At 50.8% G+C, this 14,683-nt stretch overlaps 1 protein-coding gene across 1 annotated transcript; it reads right to left on the bottom strand.

Moving 5' to 3' along the window:
* Window positions 1–8,566: 8,566 nt before the first annotated feature.
* Window positions 8,567–12,898, bottom strand: LOC105874474 (myosin-7B-like). Its single transcript, XM_020280294.2, has one exon. It carries the CDS (start codon window positions 10,746–10,748, stop codon window positions 9,462–9,464), a length of 1,287 nt encoding a protein of 428 aa, XP_020135883.2. The 5' UTR covers window positions 10,749–12,898; the 3' UTR covers window positions 8,567–9,461.
* Window positions 12,899–14,683: the final 1,785 nt, after the last annotated feature.

Raw genomic sequence — 14,683 nt, 5'->3', positions numbered from 1 at the left:
GCATTGATGATATCCATCTGTTCCCTGGACCTTTGCTTCACTCATTTAAACCACACCGAGTTCCTTTTTTTTTTTTTTTTTAAGACAGAATCTCACTCTGTTGCCCAGGCTAGAGTGAGTGCCGTGGCATCAGCCTAGCTCACAGCAACCTCAAACTCCTGGGCTCAAGCAATCCTGTTGCCACAGCCTCCCGAGTAGCTGGGACTACAGGCATGCACCACCATGCCCGGCTAATTTTTTTTCTATATATATTAGTTGGCCAATTAATTTCTTTCTATTTATAGTAGAAATGGGGTCTTGCTCTTGCTCAGGCTGGTTTAGAACTCCTGACCTCGAACAATCTGTCCGCCTCGGCCTCCCAGAGTGCTAGGATTACCGGTGTTAGCCACTGCACCCTGCCCCGAGTTCCTTTTTAATGCCCCAGTCACCAAGGATGAAAACAAAATGGATCCTAAACACCAGAGAGATGGTGATGAGGTGGAAGAAAAACAGACAGCACATTAAAACAGGGTAACTGAAGAGAGTCCAAGGAGTGATTTACAAAAGTTGGATAGGGTTAAGGAAACACAATGGAGTGGTGTAGAATCTCATGGCTAGCAATATTTGGAAGCTATTATTACACCTAGGAGCAGGCTACCTGACCGAAACCTTGACTTTCAGTTGAGGGACACAGCCAACCCATGGTTCAGCACAAAGGAAGCTGGGGTGATAAATAACCTGGACCTGACTCTCTTCTGTGGGGCGCGGTGACAACGCCATTACAAGATGGCGCCGATTTCCGGTGGCCCGCCTGTAGTAAACAAGTTCAGCGCATGCGCAGAGTAAGTCCTGGCCCGTTCTATAAGTATGCATATGAAGGATCTTAGCTTGGCCTATCAGTAATAACCCTCGCGCGCTTTTAACCTATCCCCATCACTTCCCTCCTTCCTTAGAGTATATAAGTGTGTGAGAGCTTGTGCTCAGGGTCTTCCGCATCATGTAAGTCTAAAGGGAACCCCATTAAAGCACGGTCAGAAGAACTCCAGTTGCCGCGTCTTCCTTGCTGGCGAGGCGGGCGCGACAAGTGGTGCCGAAACCCGGGAATTGAAACAACTTTGAGGCACCAGCGGAGACGACCTCGACAGAGGTGAGTTCAGAACTGACGTGTGGGACGGCCAAAACTCCCCTGCTTCCAAAAAATGGGTAATATTCTGCTGCGGCACTTTTTGTGGCCTATTATCATGAAATGCCTGTATGATGAGACTTCAGGCCCGCGCGTAGCAGCTAGCCAAAGTGCACTGAGTGACTTGCAAAAAGCAAGCTCAGAGAGAAGCAGTAAGGGAGGGACCGCGGTAAAAGGTGGAAAAAAGGAATATAGAGCTAAAAAAAGGAAGTGTAAAGCGCTTGAAAAGAAAATGCAGGGAGGGAGAGCGCAGCCCGACCTGCAAAGGGAGAGAAAGAAGAAAAGGGAGAGAAAGAAGAAAAGGGAGAGAAAGAAATGTAAAGGTACCAAGAATAAAAATAACAAAGGAAAGGACAGGACAGAAGACAGAGGAGATAGCCTTTTTCTGTCAGAATTTAAAAAATTAAATATTTCTGAGGATGATTCCTCTTCTTCCTCTTCTCTTACTTCCTCAAGTTCAGGGGAGGAGGCGGGGGAGGAACTAGAAAAGAAAGAGGAACCGGTTTTTCAGGAAGCGGCAGGTTATGAGCGGTATCGCCCATCTCCGTCTGCCCCGCCTTATGAGGAAATAAGCGTTAGCCCCAGGCAGAGAGGCGCACTGCAGGGTGCTTCATTCATTCACCCTGAAGAGCGAAAAGAGCTGTTTCTTACCTTTCCTGTCTTTGAGAATGATAATCAAAGGGGCTGGGAGCCAGTAAACGCCAAGCAATTAAAAGAGCTGGCGGAGGCTGTCCGAAACTGGGGACATGGGGCCTCCTACACCTTATCTTTGGTAGAGAGACTGGGCAATTCAGCAATGACGCCCAGAGATTGGAGTCAGCTCGTCAAGGCAGTACTGACTACAGGTCAGTATTTAGATTGGAAGTCCATTAACCAGGAAGAGTGCATGGAGCAATCCCGGAGAAACGCCCAGCGTGGGCAACCAGCATGGAATTTTGACATGCTCACAGGGCAGGGGCAGTGGGTCAACAATCAGGTCGCCTACCCAGAGGAGGTATATGCCCAGATCAACTCCATAGCCATTAAGGCGTGGAAGAGCTTGCCCAATCGTGGGGAGGTCAGGGGTAACTTGACAAAAATTATCCAGGCCCCTGCTGAACCATTCTCAGACTTTGTAGCTAGGTTAGTAGAGGCAGCAGGAAGGGTATTTGGGGATCTAGACACAGCCATGCCGCTCATTGAGCAGCTTGCCTTTGAGCAGTGCACTACGGAATGCCATAATGCAATTGCCCCTTGGAAGAATAAAGGCCTTAATGCCTGGCTAAAAGCATGCAGAGAGATAGGGGGTCCCCTGACCAATAGTGGCCTGGCGGCCGCTGTTTTACCAACTCAAGCAAAGCAGGAACGCAATTGCTACAATTGTGGCAAACCTGGGCACCTTAAAAGGCAATGTAGAGCACCTCCTAAGCAAGGGAGCTCCTCTAACAAACAGCCAGGCATCTGCCCTACCTGTGGCAAGGGGCGACATTGGGCTTCTGAATGTCGCTCGATGAAGGATAAGGATGGAAATCCCATAGTTCGGGATCAAAATGGAAAGCCTGTACCTAAGCAAAAAAACGGATGGTGGGGCCCCCGACCCCAGGGCCCGCAAATATATGGGGCCATGCAGGGGAATACCCAGGAGAGGTCACTCCTAGCGCCTCCGGGGAGCCAAGGAGAGCCACTAAAGGTTCTGCAGGATTGGACCTCTGTCCCACCACCACAACAGTATTAACCCCCCTCATGGGGTGCCAACCGGTCCCATCTGATTTTAAGGGACCGTTACCTAATAATACGGTAGGACTCATCCTCGGCAGGTTTTCATCAACTCTGCAGGGATTAATAATTCACCCAGGAGTTATTGATTCAGATTTTGAAGGGCAAGTAAAAATTCTTTGCTCTTCCACTAGAGGCATAGTTTCCATATATCCAGGAGACCGGATAGCACAGTTGCTAATTTTACCTAGCCTCCATTCTTTATTCCCTAGTAAACAAAAAATCAGAGGAGAAAAAGGTTTTGGCTCCTCTGGAGGAAACTGTGCATATTTGTCATTGAATTTAGATGAACGTCCTACTATGGACTTAACCATACAAGGAAAGACATTTACAGGCCTCCTAGATACAGGAGCTGACACTAGTATAATTTCTGAATGCTGGTGGCCAAAAACGTGGCCATTGGCCCCCTCAGCTCAGACTCTGCAGGGATTGGGATATGCATCCTCTCCAGTGATCAGCGCCCAGACGCTGAAATGGAAGGATAATGAGGGTAGAGAGGGTAGTTTTCAACCTTATGTTCTGCCTTTGCCTGTGAATCTTTGGGGTAGAGATTTGCTACGGCAATTGGACTTCAAATTAACCAATGACTATTCTGTTCAAAGTCAAAAGCTGATGAAGGGCATGGGCTGTGTTCCAGGTAAAGGGCTTGGGAGGAACTTGCAGGGAAGAACTGAACCTATAGAGCCTGTGCCACGACCTTCTAAGCAAGGGCTGGGTTTTTCTTAGGGGCCGCTGGGGATCCTCTGCCCATACCCTGGAATACAGAGGAGCCAGTGTGGGTACCTCAGTGGCCCTTACCCTCTGAAAAGTTACTCGCGGCCCATAATCTAGTGCAAGAGCAGCTTACTCTTGGGCATCTTGAACCCTCTCAATCTCCTTGGAATACCCCTATTTTTGTGATTAAGAAAAGGTCTGGTAAATGGAGACTGTTGCATGACCTTAGAGCAATTAATGCCCAGATGCAGCTTATGGGGCCTGTTCAAAGAGGACTGCCCCTTCTCTCAGCTTTGCCTAAACATTGGAGTCTAATTATCTTGGACATTAAAGACTGTTTTTTCTCTATTCCCTTGCATCCACAAGATAAAAGCAGATTTGCATTCACGCTTCCTTCCATAAACCATGAGCAGCCTGATGCAAGATATCAATGGCAGGTTTTGCCTCAGGGCATGGCTAACAGTCCCACTATGTGCCAACTTTATGTGGCCTCAGCTATCCAGCCAGTTAGGCAGAAGTTTTCAAAGGTAAGAATTATACATTATATGGATGATATTCTCTTGTGTCATTGTGATAATGGCATACTTCGCCAAGCTTATGCGTCCCTTCAGGCTCACTTAAAGGAAAAAGGCTTGCTGGTCGCTCCAAAAAAGGTGCAAGAGGGAGAAGTAGGCGCGTTTCTTGGTAGTAGCATTCTCCCTGACAAAATTGTGCCTCAAAGACTGTCCATCCGAAGAGATGCCTTAAAAACATTAAACGATTTTCAAAAACTGCTAGGGGATATCAATTGGCTTCGACCTTTCCTATGTCTTACCACAGCAGAACTGAAGCCATTATTTCAGATTCTAGAGGGAGACTCACACATCACGTCTCCTAGAACTTTGACTCCTGAGGCCCTAAAGGCTCTTCATAAGGTAGAAGAAGCCATTCAAAAGGCGCAACTAGTGCGCATTCAACACCATGATCCTTTCTCCCTCTGTGTACTCCCTTCTCCTACGCTCCCTACGGCAGTACTTTGGCAGGATGGTCCCCTTTTATGGGTGCATCCTCAAGCCTCTCCAGGAAAGGTGATTGGCCATTATCCTACCTGTGTGGCCGAGATAGCTTTAAAGGGTATTAGTTTGGCTGTGTCCCATTTTGGACGTCACCCTGATAGCCTGATTTGTCCATATACTGCCAATCAGGTAAACACCCTATGTGCCACTCTTGATGCATGGGCCATATTGAGATGCACCTTCCCAGGGAGCATTGACAACCATTATCCCAAACATGCCTTGTTGCAGTTTGCAATGCGGAACGAGCTTATTTTCCCAAGAGTAACTTCACTGCTACCTTTGGTTGATGCCTTGAATGTGTATACCGATGGCTCTAAGACAGGTATTGGGAGCTATGTCATTCAGGACAAGGTGTATACAAAACAGTTTAACTATTCTTCTCCTCAGTTAGTAGAGTGTGCCATAGTCGGTCTGGTTCTCAGTACCATCACTGAACCTATCAACATCATCTCAGACTCCTTTTATGTGGTCAACGCAGTTAAACAGTTAGAGAACTCCTTTCACATTCTTGCCAAGAGTACTGTCTTTTCTGTATTTACAGAAATTAGGAATACTATTCAAAATAGGAAAAACCCATTTTCCATTCAGCATATCAGAGCTCATTCCTTGTTACCTGGACCTATGGCTGCAGGAAATGCTATGGCAGATCGCGCCACTCGCGCCCTCTGGGTGTCTGATGGCCACGCCGCCGCCATAGACTTTCATAAACTTTATCATGTGCCAGCTGAAACCTTACGACTTAAGTTCAGCATCACGCGTGCAGATGCTCGTGAGATTGTACTGCAATGTCCAAGTTGTGCTCCTTATCGCACTGTTGTTCATACGGGCGTGAATCCTAGGGGTTTGCGTCCTCTACATATGTGGCAAATGGATGTAACTCACGTCCCATCCTTTGGGAAGCTTCAGTATGTTCACGTGTCTGTTGACACGTGCTCAGGCATCCTTCATGCCACGCCTCTGGCTGGAGAAAAGGCAAGTTACGTTATCATTCACTGCCTAGAAGCTTGGGCAGCCTGGGGCAAGCCCCGGGTTATTAAGACAGATAATGGCCCAGCTTATACCTCAAAATCTTTTCAGCAGTTTTGCACTCGCTTGGGTGTGGAGCACCGTACCGGTCTTCCCTACAACCCTCAAGCACAAGGCATCGTGGAACGTGCTCACGGCACGCTCAAAATGTACTTACAAAAACAAAAAGGGGGAGATGCCCTACAGCTAGGGCTATCACCCAAAGGACGCCTTTCCTTTGCTCTCTTTACTTTAAATTTTTTAAATTTAGATGTCAAGGGACATTCGGCAGCAGACAGGCATGTCACGCCTGCTCCGCCACAGAAAGAATTAGTGAAGTGGAAAGATGTGTTGTCTAATCTATGGAAAGGCCCGGATCCAGTGTTAATGAGATCCAGGGGAGCTATTTGTATTTTTCCACAGGACCAGGACAATCCCATCTGGGTGCCCACGCGGCTGACTAGAACGGTGCAGCAGCCTCCAGAGCAGCATGGGGACCCAGTGGCTACTCCTCCTGACGACAGCATGGATGATCGCGAGGACGGCAGCGGAGCCACGCTGGGGGATCCTGTCAGTGCTTCCCCTGCCGTTGCCTGTGACACATGACGCATCAGTTTTCCCCCGCCTACTGTTATTGAGAGCCCGTGAGCTCCCTGCTTAACTGGAGGGAAATAGATCCTTCTCCTTGAAGGGGACTTTGTGTTTTGTGTGGGGTTAACGGAAGCTGCACGGACTTGGCCCCCCTGTCCATTGGTGGCTGGGGGTATGGCAGGGAATGCTAGTTTCGCATGGAATCTTAGCTACTCTTTTGAAGGTTCTGTGAGGGTGATTGCGGGAGGGCGAAACTCGACCTTTGCCCCTACACCTGTCTGTGTTTGGCCCCCGTTTATCTGGGTGGTATCCACGGAAAAACCCTCTGGTACACATGTGAACTGTTCCTCTAATACGTGCAATTATACATTGTGTTAGAATGCCACGTTTCACCCCTCTGCCATTGTTACCCGCTTGCCTAAATATGACTCTGTTTCGGTCTTGCAGCCACGGCCGTCTTGCTGCTTGCTGCGGCTGGCGGCGGACTGTGGTGCATCTGTAGGCTGCAGGCCCAGAGACAGAGGGACCATGTGGTATTGGCACAGGCATTTGCTGCACTTGAACTGGGACAGCCTACACAGGTGTGGTTGACCATGCTAAAAGGTTAGCCTAGTTTTGGGTTGCACGCGCTCCTACCCCCAGGTATTTTGGCAGACATGGCCTTTGCACTCTGAGGGATTTCTCCCATTGCACCAGATAAGGCATGTCTCCTATCCCACAGCCAGCCTTTGCACACCTCCGAGTTTTGCTCATTGCACGAGGTAAGGTGGTTGCTGGTGAAAGTGAGGCTCTGCAACCTTGATCGCACGGTTGAAGGACGGTGCTGAACGGTTGCTCAGCTCTCATTAAATTAATAAAACAGGGGGAGATGTGGGGCGCGGTGACAACGCCATGACAAGATGGCGCCGATTTCCGGTGGCCCGCCTGTAGTAAACAAGTTCAGCGCATGCGCAGAGTAAGTCCTGGCCCGTTCTATAAGTATGCATATGAAGGATCTTAGCTTGGCCTATCAGTAATAACCCTCGCGCGCTTTTAACCTATCCCCATCACTTCCCTCCTTCCTTAGAGTATATAAGTGTGTGAGAGCTTGTGCTCAGGGTCTTCCGCATCATGTAAGTCTAAAGGGAACCCCATTAAAGCACGGTCAGAAGAACTCCAGTTGCCGCGTCTTCCTTGCTGGCGAGGCGGGCGCGACACTCTTCTGATCGCCTGCCAGGGCCTCCCACCGGCCCAACCCAACTGGAAGCCAGAGGGTAGTCCAGGAGGGTCAGCCTCCCAAGTCTCTCAGCAGGGCTAAGGACTGAGAGTGACTATAGAGGGGCAACTGGAAAATATCCAGCACATGCAAAAGGAAATGGAAACCACTTGTCAATGCCTAATTTGTCCATTAATTTCCATTTGAAAGAATATTCTTAGGTAATTGACTCCATGGGGGTAGGGGTATTGAATATTCAGAACCACCCATATTAGAGGGAAGAGTTTTGGAATTTGAGAACAAAATTTTCCCCATCATAGAGGAGCTGGAGCAGGTTCCCCGCTTGGGGAGTGCTTACTGGATGTTTTTCAACATGATAGGCAGTTGCCTGAATAGCACCCACATTTGGTGTGCCCAAACAGATCAACCACACTAGCTTAACTAGCACTTGAAAAACTTCCAGGAGCAGCCACTGGGACTGCAGCTTTGTTTTCAATTAAGTCCTGCATAGCTTCTTGAAGCTCAAAGAAGTTCTGCTAATACCTGATTTCTCTGAGTGCCACAGCACTGAGCCTGTAACAATGATGTTGCTTCACTTCTCTGGCTGGAACCCTATTCTTGCTAGCTATATTTCCTGAGTGCTTTGCTTCTTTTCAAATTGGAGCAGTTTGCTTGGTAAGAGGCCTATGTAGTACTTACCAATGCAAGAAAAGTAAGGCTAACAGCTTCTTCTAGCTTTTGTTCCCTAAGCTTGCTTGCTTGCAATAAGGCTTCAGTAGGTGCTGGGCACCAAAAGGGTGGTAACCGCAGGTCATCTCCTGATAAGAGGTTGGAAAGTCCTGGGACGGGAGCAAACAAATCAAGTAAAAAGGCAAGGTCTGATCAGTGCATGAACAGCTTGTGCAAGGTCTGTGTTCCTGGTATCACAGTATACCAAAAACTGGTGTTAGGCAATAGCAGCTAGTATAAAACCCTACCCAAACCTTCCTGGGGGGTTCTTGTCAGAATAGAGGCCACTGCGTTGGTGCTCTGAGACTCAGACCCTAGCTCGAGCTAGTCAATAAAACTCCTTTTGGTGATTTCAGCCTCAGTGACTCTGTCTCCTTGTTCTGTGGTGCTGCGGCAATGTGTACAGCTAGTGTTACAGCTCTTGACTGGAAAAAGAACCAAGCAGCATATGAAGAGTAGGAGAACAGTCTTTATTCTTCTACAGCAGGCTCAGCACACCTATTGTTAATAGCTCTCTTTCTGTCTTCCGATGTCTTCTGACCCTTCTGCCCCCCTTCCTTGTTTTCCTCCTGCTTTTATACCCTTGGTAGGGCTCAAAAAGCGTCCAATCAACAAGCTTTAACATCCAATCAAAAACAGTGGGATTCAAAAATTACCCAACCAAGATCACACAAGCAGCACAGCCAGAAGCTGGCAGCAGCACAGCCTGGCCGCATTCCAGAACACAGGGCCCTGGACGGCTCTCTGCCGCGGGGGGCCCCAGGTGGGCTCTCTGCTGCAGGGCCCTGACCCCAGCAGCGTGCCCTCCAACTAACTGGCCATGCGCAGCGCTGGCCTGCAGAAATGCACAGCGATGGGAAGGCGGTAAGCAGCCACATCCCAGCGCTCAACATTTTCTGTATCATTCCCCTCTTTTGATGCCCTTATCAGTTTACACAGAGGCATCAACCTCTCTATGAATCTAATAACTGCATTGGGCAAGCTGGGTCCCATGGTTACCATAGCCCTTTGATTTTGGTAGTTACAATTCCTGACTGGTTTACATATTCTTCCCCAGAGAGCCCCAACCAAGAACACACAGGCACCCCATGTAAACCCAGAAAACGATTACCAAGAAGTTAGTCCAGTCTCTTGGGGCAAAGGCCCCAAGTCCAATTCCCATAAGAGTCCAGACCAGTGGTCCAGTCAGTCCCTGGCTTCTAGCCAGTCCTTGGCTTCTAGCCAGCTTCTAGGGACAATCCACATACATTGGTCCTTATGTCTTGGGCATAAGAGCTGAGAGCTTGGATGAGCGCCCATAACTCTGCCCTCTGGGCTGACCATCCCTGAGGCAGAGGGGCTGACATGATGACTTTGCTCCCTGTGGTGAATGCCTGTGGCTACTGCTGTCCGTGTAGAGCTCCAGGTCAGGCACTGGCAACAGACCATCCCTCAAGTCTGGCCGGCTTGCACAGACCTTCTCCACGGCCTCAGCACAGTCATAGTCTGGGGGCCCTGGCCCAGTAGGAAGGAAGGTGGCAGGGCTCCAGGTCCACACATGGACACCCTGCCCAAACACAAGCCAGTCCGCCTCCTTGACCAGCAAGATGGTCACTGCCAGTGCCCACAGACAAGGCGGCCATCCCAATACTACCGAGTCTAGCTGCTTGGACAGACAGGCCACTGGCCTCTGCCAGGGGCCCACAGTCTGGGCCAGTACCCCCATAGGTACCTGCCTCTCACCTCTGAGGACAGCCTGTTCAGCCTCAAGCTGGGCCTGGAGCTCCCACACCGTCTGTTCCAGTGTCTTCTTCATCTGTTCCAGGTGTGCACTTGTGTCCTGCTCTTTCTTCAGTTCCTCAGCCATCATGGTGGCATCGGTGATGGCCTTTTTGGCCTCCTCCACCTCCCCACTCAGGTGGGCCAAATCTGCCTCGAGCTGCTGCTTCTGGTTCAAGAGGCCTGTGTTCTGCAAATGCAGGAGGTTGAGGTGCTCGATGGCCTCCAACAGTTCCTGCTCCACCAGCCACCGGCTGCGCTCACCCTGCTTCAGCGCAGCCCGCAGCTCCTCCAGCTCAGAAGCCAACAGTGCAGCCCAGTGCCCCAGGGCCTGCACCTGCTCTCGGAGCTCAGCTGCTAGCCACTGCTCCTTATCCCACCCTGCCTGTTCCTCCTTCAGTTGGGCCTGCAGCAGGTGTGTGGCCGCCTGGGCCTCCATGGCCTGCTGGGTAGCATGGCCCAGCTGCAGCTCCAGGTCACTGAGGTCAACCTCCATCTTCTCCTTGAGCCTCAGTGCTTTATTGTGGGCCTGGGTCTCAGCATCCAGGGAGGCCTGCAGGGACGCCACTGCCCGCTGGTGGTTGGACCTCAGGTCAGTGCATTCCTTATCTTTCTCTGCCAGCTTCTTTTTGGCCTCCTCCAGCTCCTCAGTCCTCTGGATGATGTCTGCCTCATACTTGCTCAGCAAGTCCTGTCCCAAGAGAGGCACCGGACAGTCTGGCATGTGGAGGACCTCATGCCTTATCACAACTGAATGTTCTGCTCCAACGTCCACAAATGTCATTTATTGGCCCCCTACTTTCATCTTGACCGTGGGGTCCTGAGGGCTGAAGGAACCCGGTTGGCCTAACTTGGAGTCAATGCCAGCGAGCTCCACTAGCTCTTGGGCTTCCAGTTTTTGTTGGGTGGTCCTGAACGGGGCTCTCCCTTGCAATAGGTGACTTCTCTTGTGAGGACATTCATTCTTCCAGTGGCCATACCCCTTGCAACTGGCACACTGGTCTCCCGCCAGGAGCGCCCGTCCTCTGATTCCCCCCTTTCATGGAGGTCTGGGCCACCTGGATGGGTCGGGTCTACCAAGGGCAACAGCCAGGAGGGCAGCCTTTTTCTTCATCCTCTGGTCTTTCTCCCTCTGAGCGGTCCAGTCCCGGTTGACATACACCTTGTGGGCCACCTCCATTAACTGCGTGATACCCATGCCTGCAAATCCTTTGAGTTTCTGCAGCTTCCTACGTATGTCAGAGGGCAATTGCCCAACGAACGCTGCATTCACCATTCTCTGGTGAATGGCTGGTTTTTGGCTGCCTCCGGGTCAATAGGTGTGTATATCCGGTATGCCTCACAGAGGCGCTTGTAGAAGTCATACGGTGACTCCTCTGGCTTCTGGGTAATTAGTGCAACCTTGTTCATGTTGGTCGGCTTTTTGGCCCCTTCTCGCACTCCTTGAAGAAGAACCTCTCGGTACCGTTCCAGTGCTCCTTGTCCTTCTGGTGCCTTGAAATCCCACTCTGGGTTGGTCTCAGGCACCGCTCATGATACCCATTGTTCCACATCCAAGGTGCCTGTTGGTGCCCGTTCCTGCAGCCACTTCTGAGTTCCAATCATGATCCGACACTGTACTTCGGTACTGAAAAGGGTCAGCAGGAGTAGTCGGCAATCTTCCCATGTGGGACAGTGAGTCTGGAAGATAGACTCCAGGAGGTCGATGAGGGCCTGCGGGTTCTCCGAGTAGGATGGTGTATGGTGTTTCCAATTCAATAGATCGGTGGTGGAGAAAGGCTGATAATACAGGGCAGGTTGCCCCGGCTGGATGGTTCCATCATCCCGAACCTGTGGCTGACCTTGCATTTCACACAGAGGCATCTGGAAGGCAGGGGCAGACCACAAACAGCGGACAAGTGGTGGAGATGCCAGTGGTGGATATGCAGTCCCAGTCACCACTCTCCATACTGAATGCATGAAACTTATCAGCATGCACCTTAGAACTGTTGGCTTGGATTTGGACCCTCCCATGTTTCAACTGATTTAACCAGCACTCCTGTTCCCTACATTGCCCGACAACACTCCTTTTCTGAACCTTGTCCCTGCCCAGACTCTGGTCCCTGCTCTGGCTCCTCCCCTTAGAGAAGGGGTAGCAGTTTCTCTCAGGTGTCCGCCAAGCTGTGTCCCTCGAGAGAACTTAAGTGTGTCTTGGCAATCGCCGTCATGCCAACATCGTCACAGAACCCCAGATTCGGGCCTACTCAAACCCGTAGCCGAAGCTGTGGGGCCGCAAGCAGTCACACTGTTCCCTTCACTCACATTCACTCAGAGGTTACACATTCCCTCCCCTGGGGGATTCCCGTCCTTAGGAACCGATGGGGCTTCTCTTCTGTCCCGCTGACGGGCCTAACCCTAGGAGCCAATGGGGCACCTCTTTTGTCCTGCTGACAGGCCTATCTTGGGCAGGTCCTGGGGACCCTACCTTGTCCGATGTCCTGGCCTTGGTCTGCCGCTCCAGCTTGCTCAGCCCGGCACCCACACGATCAGCCTCCTGCTCGGGCACTGTGGAGGCCAGCACCTGCCAAGAGGCCTGTTGCAGCAGTAGCCTGCGTCAGTGCCCCTGCTTCCCCTCCCTCAGCAAGGCCTTGGCAATAGCTCCACTTCTTTCTTCTTGGTGCTGGAGGAGAGATGCCGTTCGGCCCCCGCTAGTCTTAGCCCACCATCTACGATCCGCCATCCGTTATACGCCGTCGCGGTGGCTTCAAGGGGCCAGCTTGGTCGGCTTTCCCGGTCAAGGAACCAAAATATTGTGGCAAGTATACAGCTAGTGTTACAGCTCTTGACCGGGGAAAGAACCGAGCAGCATACAAAGAGTCGGAGAACAGTCTTTATTCTTTTTTTTTTGAGACAGAGTCTCACTTTGTTGCCCAGGCTAGAGTGAGTGCTGTGGCGTCAGCCTAGCTCACAGCAACCTCAAACTCCTGGGCTCAAGCAATCCTGCTGCCTCAGCCTCCCGAGTAGCTGGGACTACAGGCATGCACCACCACGCCCGGCTAATTTTTTCTTTTTTTTTTTTTGAGACAGAGTCTCGCTTTGTTGTCCAGGCTAGAGTGAGTGCCGTGGCGTCAGCCTAGCTCACAGCAACCTCAAACTCCTGGGCTCGAGCGATCCTTCTGCCTCAGCCTCCCGAGTAGCTGGGACTACAGGCATGTGCCACCATGCCCAGCTAATTTTTTATATATATATATCAGTTGGCCAATTAATTTCTTTCTATTTATAGTAGAGACGGGGTCTCGCTCTTGCTCAGGCTGGTTTTGAACTCCTGACCTTGAGCAATCCGCCCGCCTCGGCCTCCCAAGAGCTAGGATTACAGGCGTGAGCCACCGCGCCCGGCTAATTTTTTCTATATATATTAGTTGACCAATTAATTTCTTTCCATTTATAGTAGAGACAGGGTCTTGCTCTTGCTCAGGCTGGTTTCGAACTCCTAACCTCGAGTAATCTGCCCCCCTTGGCCTCCCAGAGTGCTAGGATTACAGGCGTGAGCCACCACACCTGTCCCAGTCTTTATTTTTCTACAGCTCTCTTCCCATCTTCCGATCTTCTGACCCTTCTGCCTCCCTTCCTTGTTCTCCTCCTGCTTTTATACCCTTGGTAGGGCTCAAAAAGCGTCCAATCAACTACAAGCTTTAACATCCAATCAACAACAAGCTTTAACATCCAATCAAAAACAGTGGGATTCAAAAATTACCCAACCAAGATCACACAAGCAGCGCGGCTGGAAGCTGGCAGCAGCATGTGGGCCCAGCTGCATTCCCGCACGCGGGACCTGGACCCTGGGCGGCACATGGGGCCCTGGGCGGCTCTCTGCCACGGGGCCCTGGCCCCAGCAGCGCTGGCTCATGGAGATGCGAAGCGATGGTGCAAGCAGCCACATCCCAGCACCCGACTTTTCCGTATCAGTGGTACTGCAGATTCCAGCTCTAACACCAAAATTTAATGTGCATACAAATACAAATCACTTGGGGATCTGGTTAAACTGTGGATTCAAATTCAGGAGGTCTGTAGAGGGGCCAAAGAATATTTCTAACACACTCCCAATGTAAGGGCCTGGTTGCGGCCCAAAGCTGCTGAGCCCGGATAACAGAAAATTAGCCCAGGGGAGGAGTAATCGGCTTCTGGGGCCCAAAGGTGGAGCTATCGGCTAAACGCATATTTCTGCTTCTGAGAATCGCTTGCTTGCAGCTAGACGCATAGGTACGGTGCCAGATAAAGGAGAAAGGCCCCCTTGCCGCCGGCGGGCTACCAATCCACCAATCATTTTAAAGACTAACACGCGCAATCAGCTTGTGCAGCACGGGTGTTCAAGAGGGAGGGGGGATAAAAGGGCAGCCCCAGCTTTGGTCAGGGTCCTTGCCTGTAAGAGCGACCACTGCGCTGGTACTCTAGGGCCTGGACCCTGGCTAGCCAGAAAATAAAGCTCCTCTTGAGTGATTGCATCCTTGGTGTCTTTGTTCGTCTGCCTGGCGGGGTGCAGGAAGCCGGTCCCTAACACCAGGTGCACCCCATGTTGCAGTTCCTGTATCATGTTTGGAGCAGCAAAGAAACTGTGAATGTAAAGCACTGGTTCTGAACTTTGCTGCACATTATAATTCTCCTTAGAGCTTTTTAAAAGTCCGTACCTTGTATCAGTTAAGTCCAAATCTTTGTGTGTGGGACACTGGCATGCCTAGATTT

This window comes from Microcebus murinus, chromosome 1 (genome assembly GCF_040939455.1).
Source record: "Microcebus murinus isolate Inina chromosome 1, M.murinus_Inina_mat1.0, whole genome shotgun sequence".
NCBI classification, from domain to species: Eukaryota; Metazoa; Chordata; class Mammalia; order Primates; family Cheirogaleidae; genus Microcebus; species Microcebus murinus.
This window is presented reverse-complemented; position numbering and strand designations above follow the sequence as displayed.

What these genes read in the sequence shown, in the direction of transcription:
- LOC105874474 (XM_020280294.2), bottom strand. Translation starts at nt 10,748, where the DNA reads ATGACATTTGTGGACGTTGGAGCAGAACATTCAGTTGTGATAAGGCAT.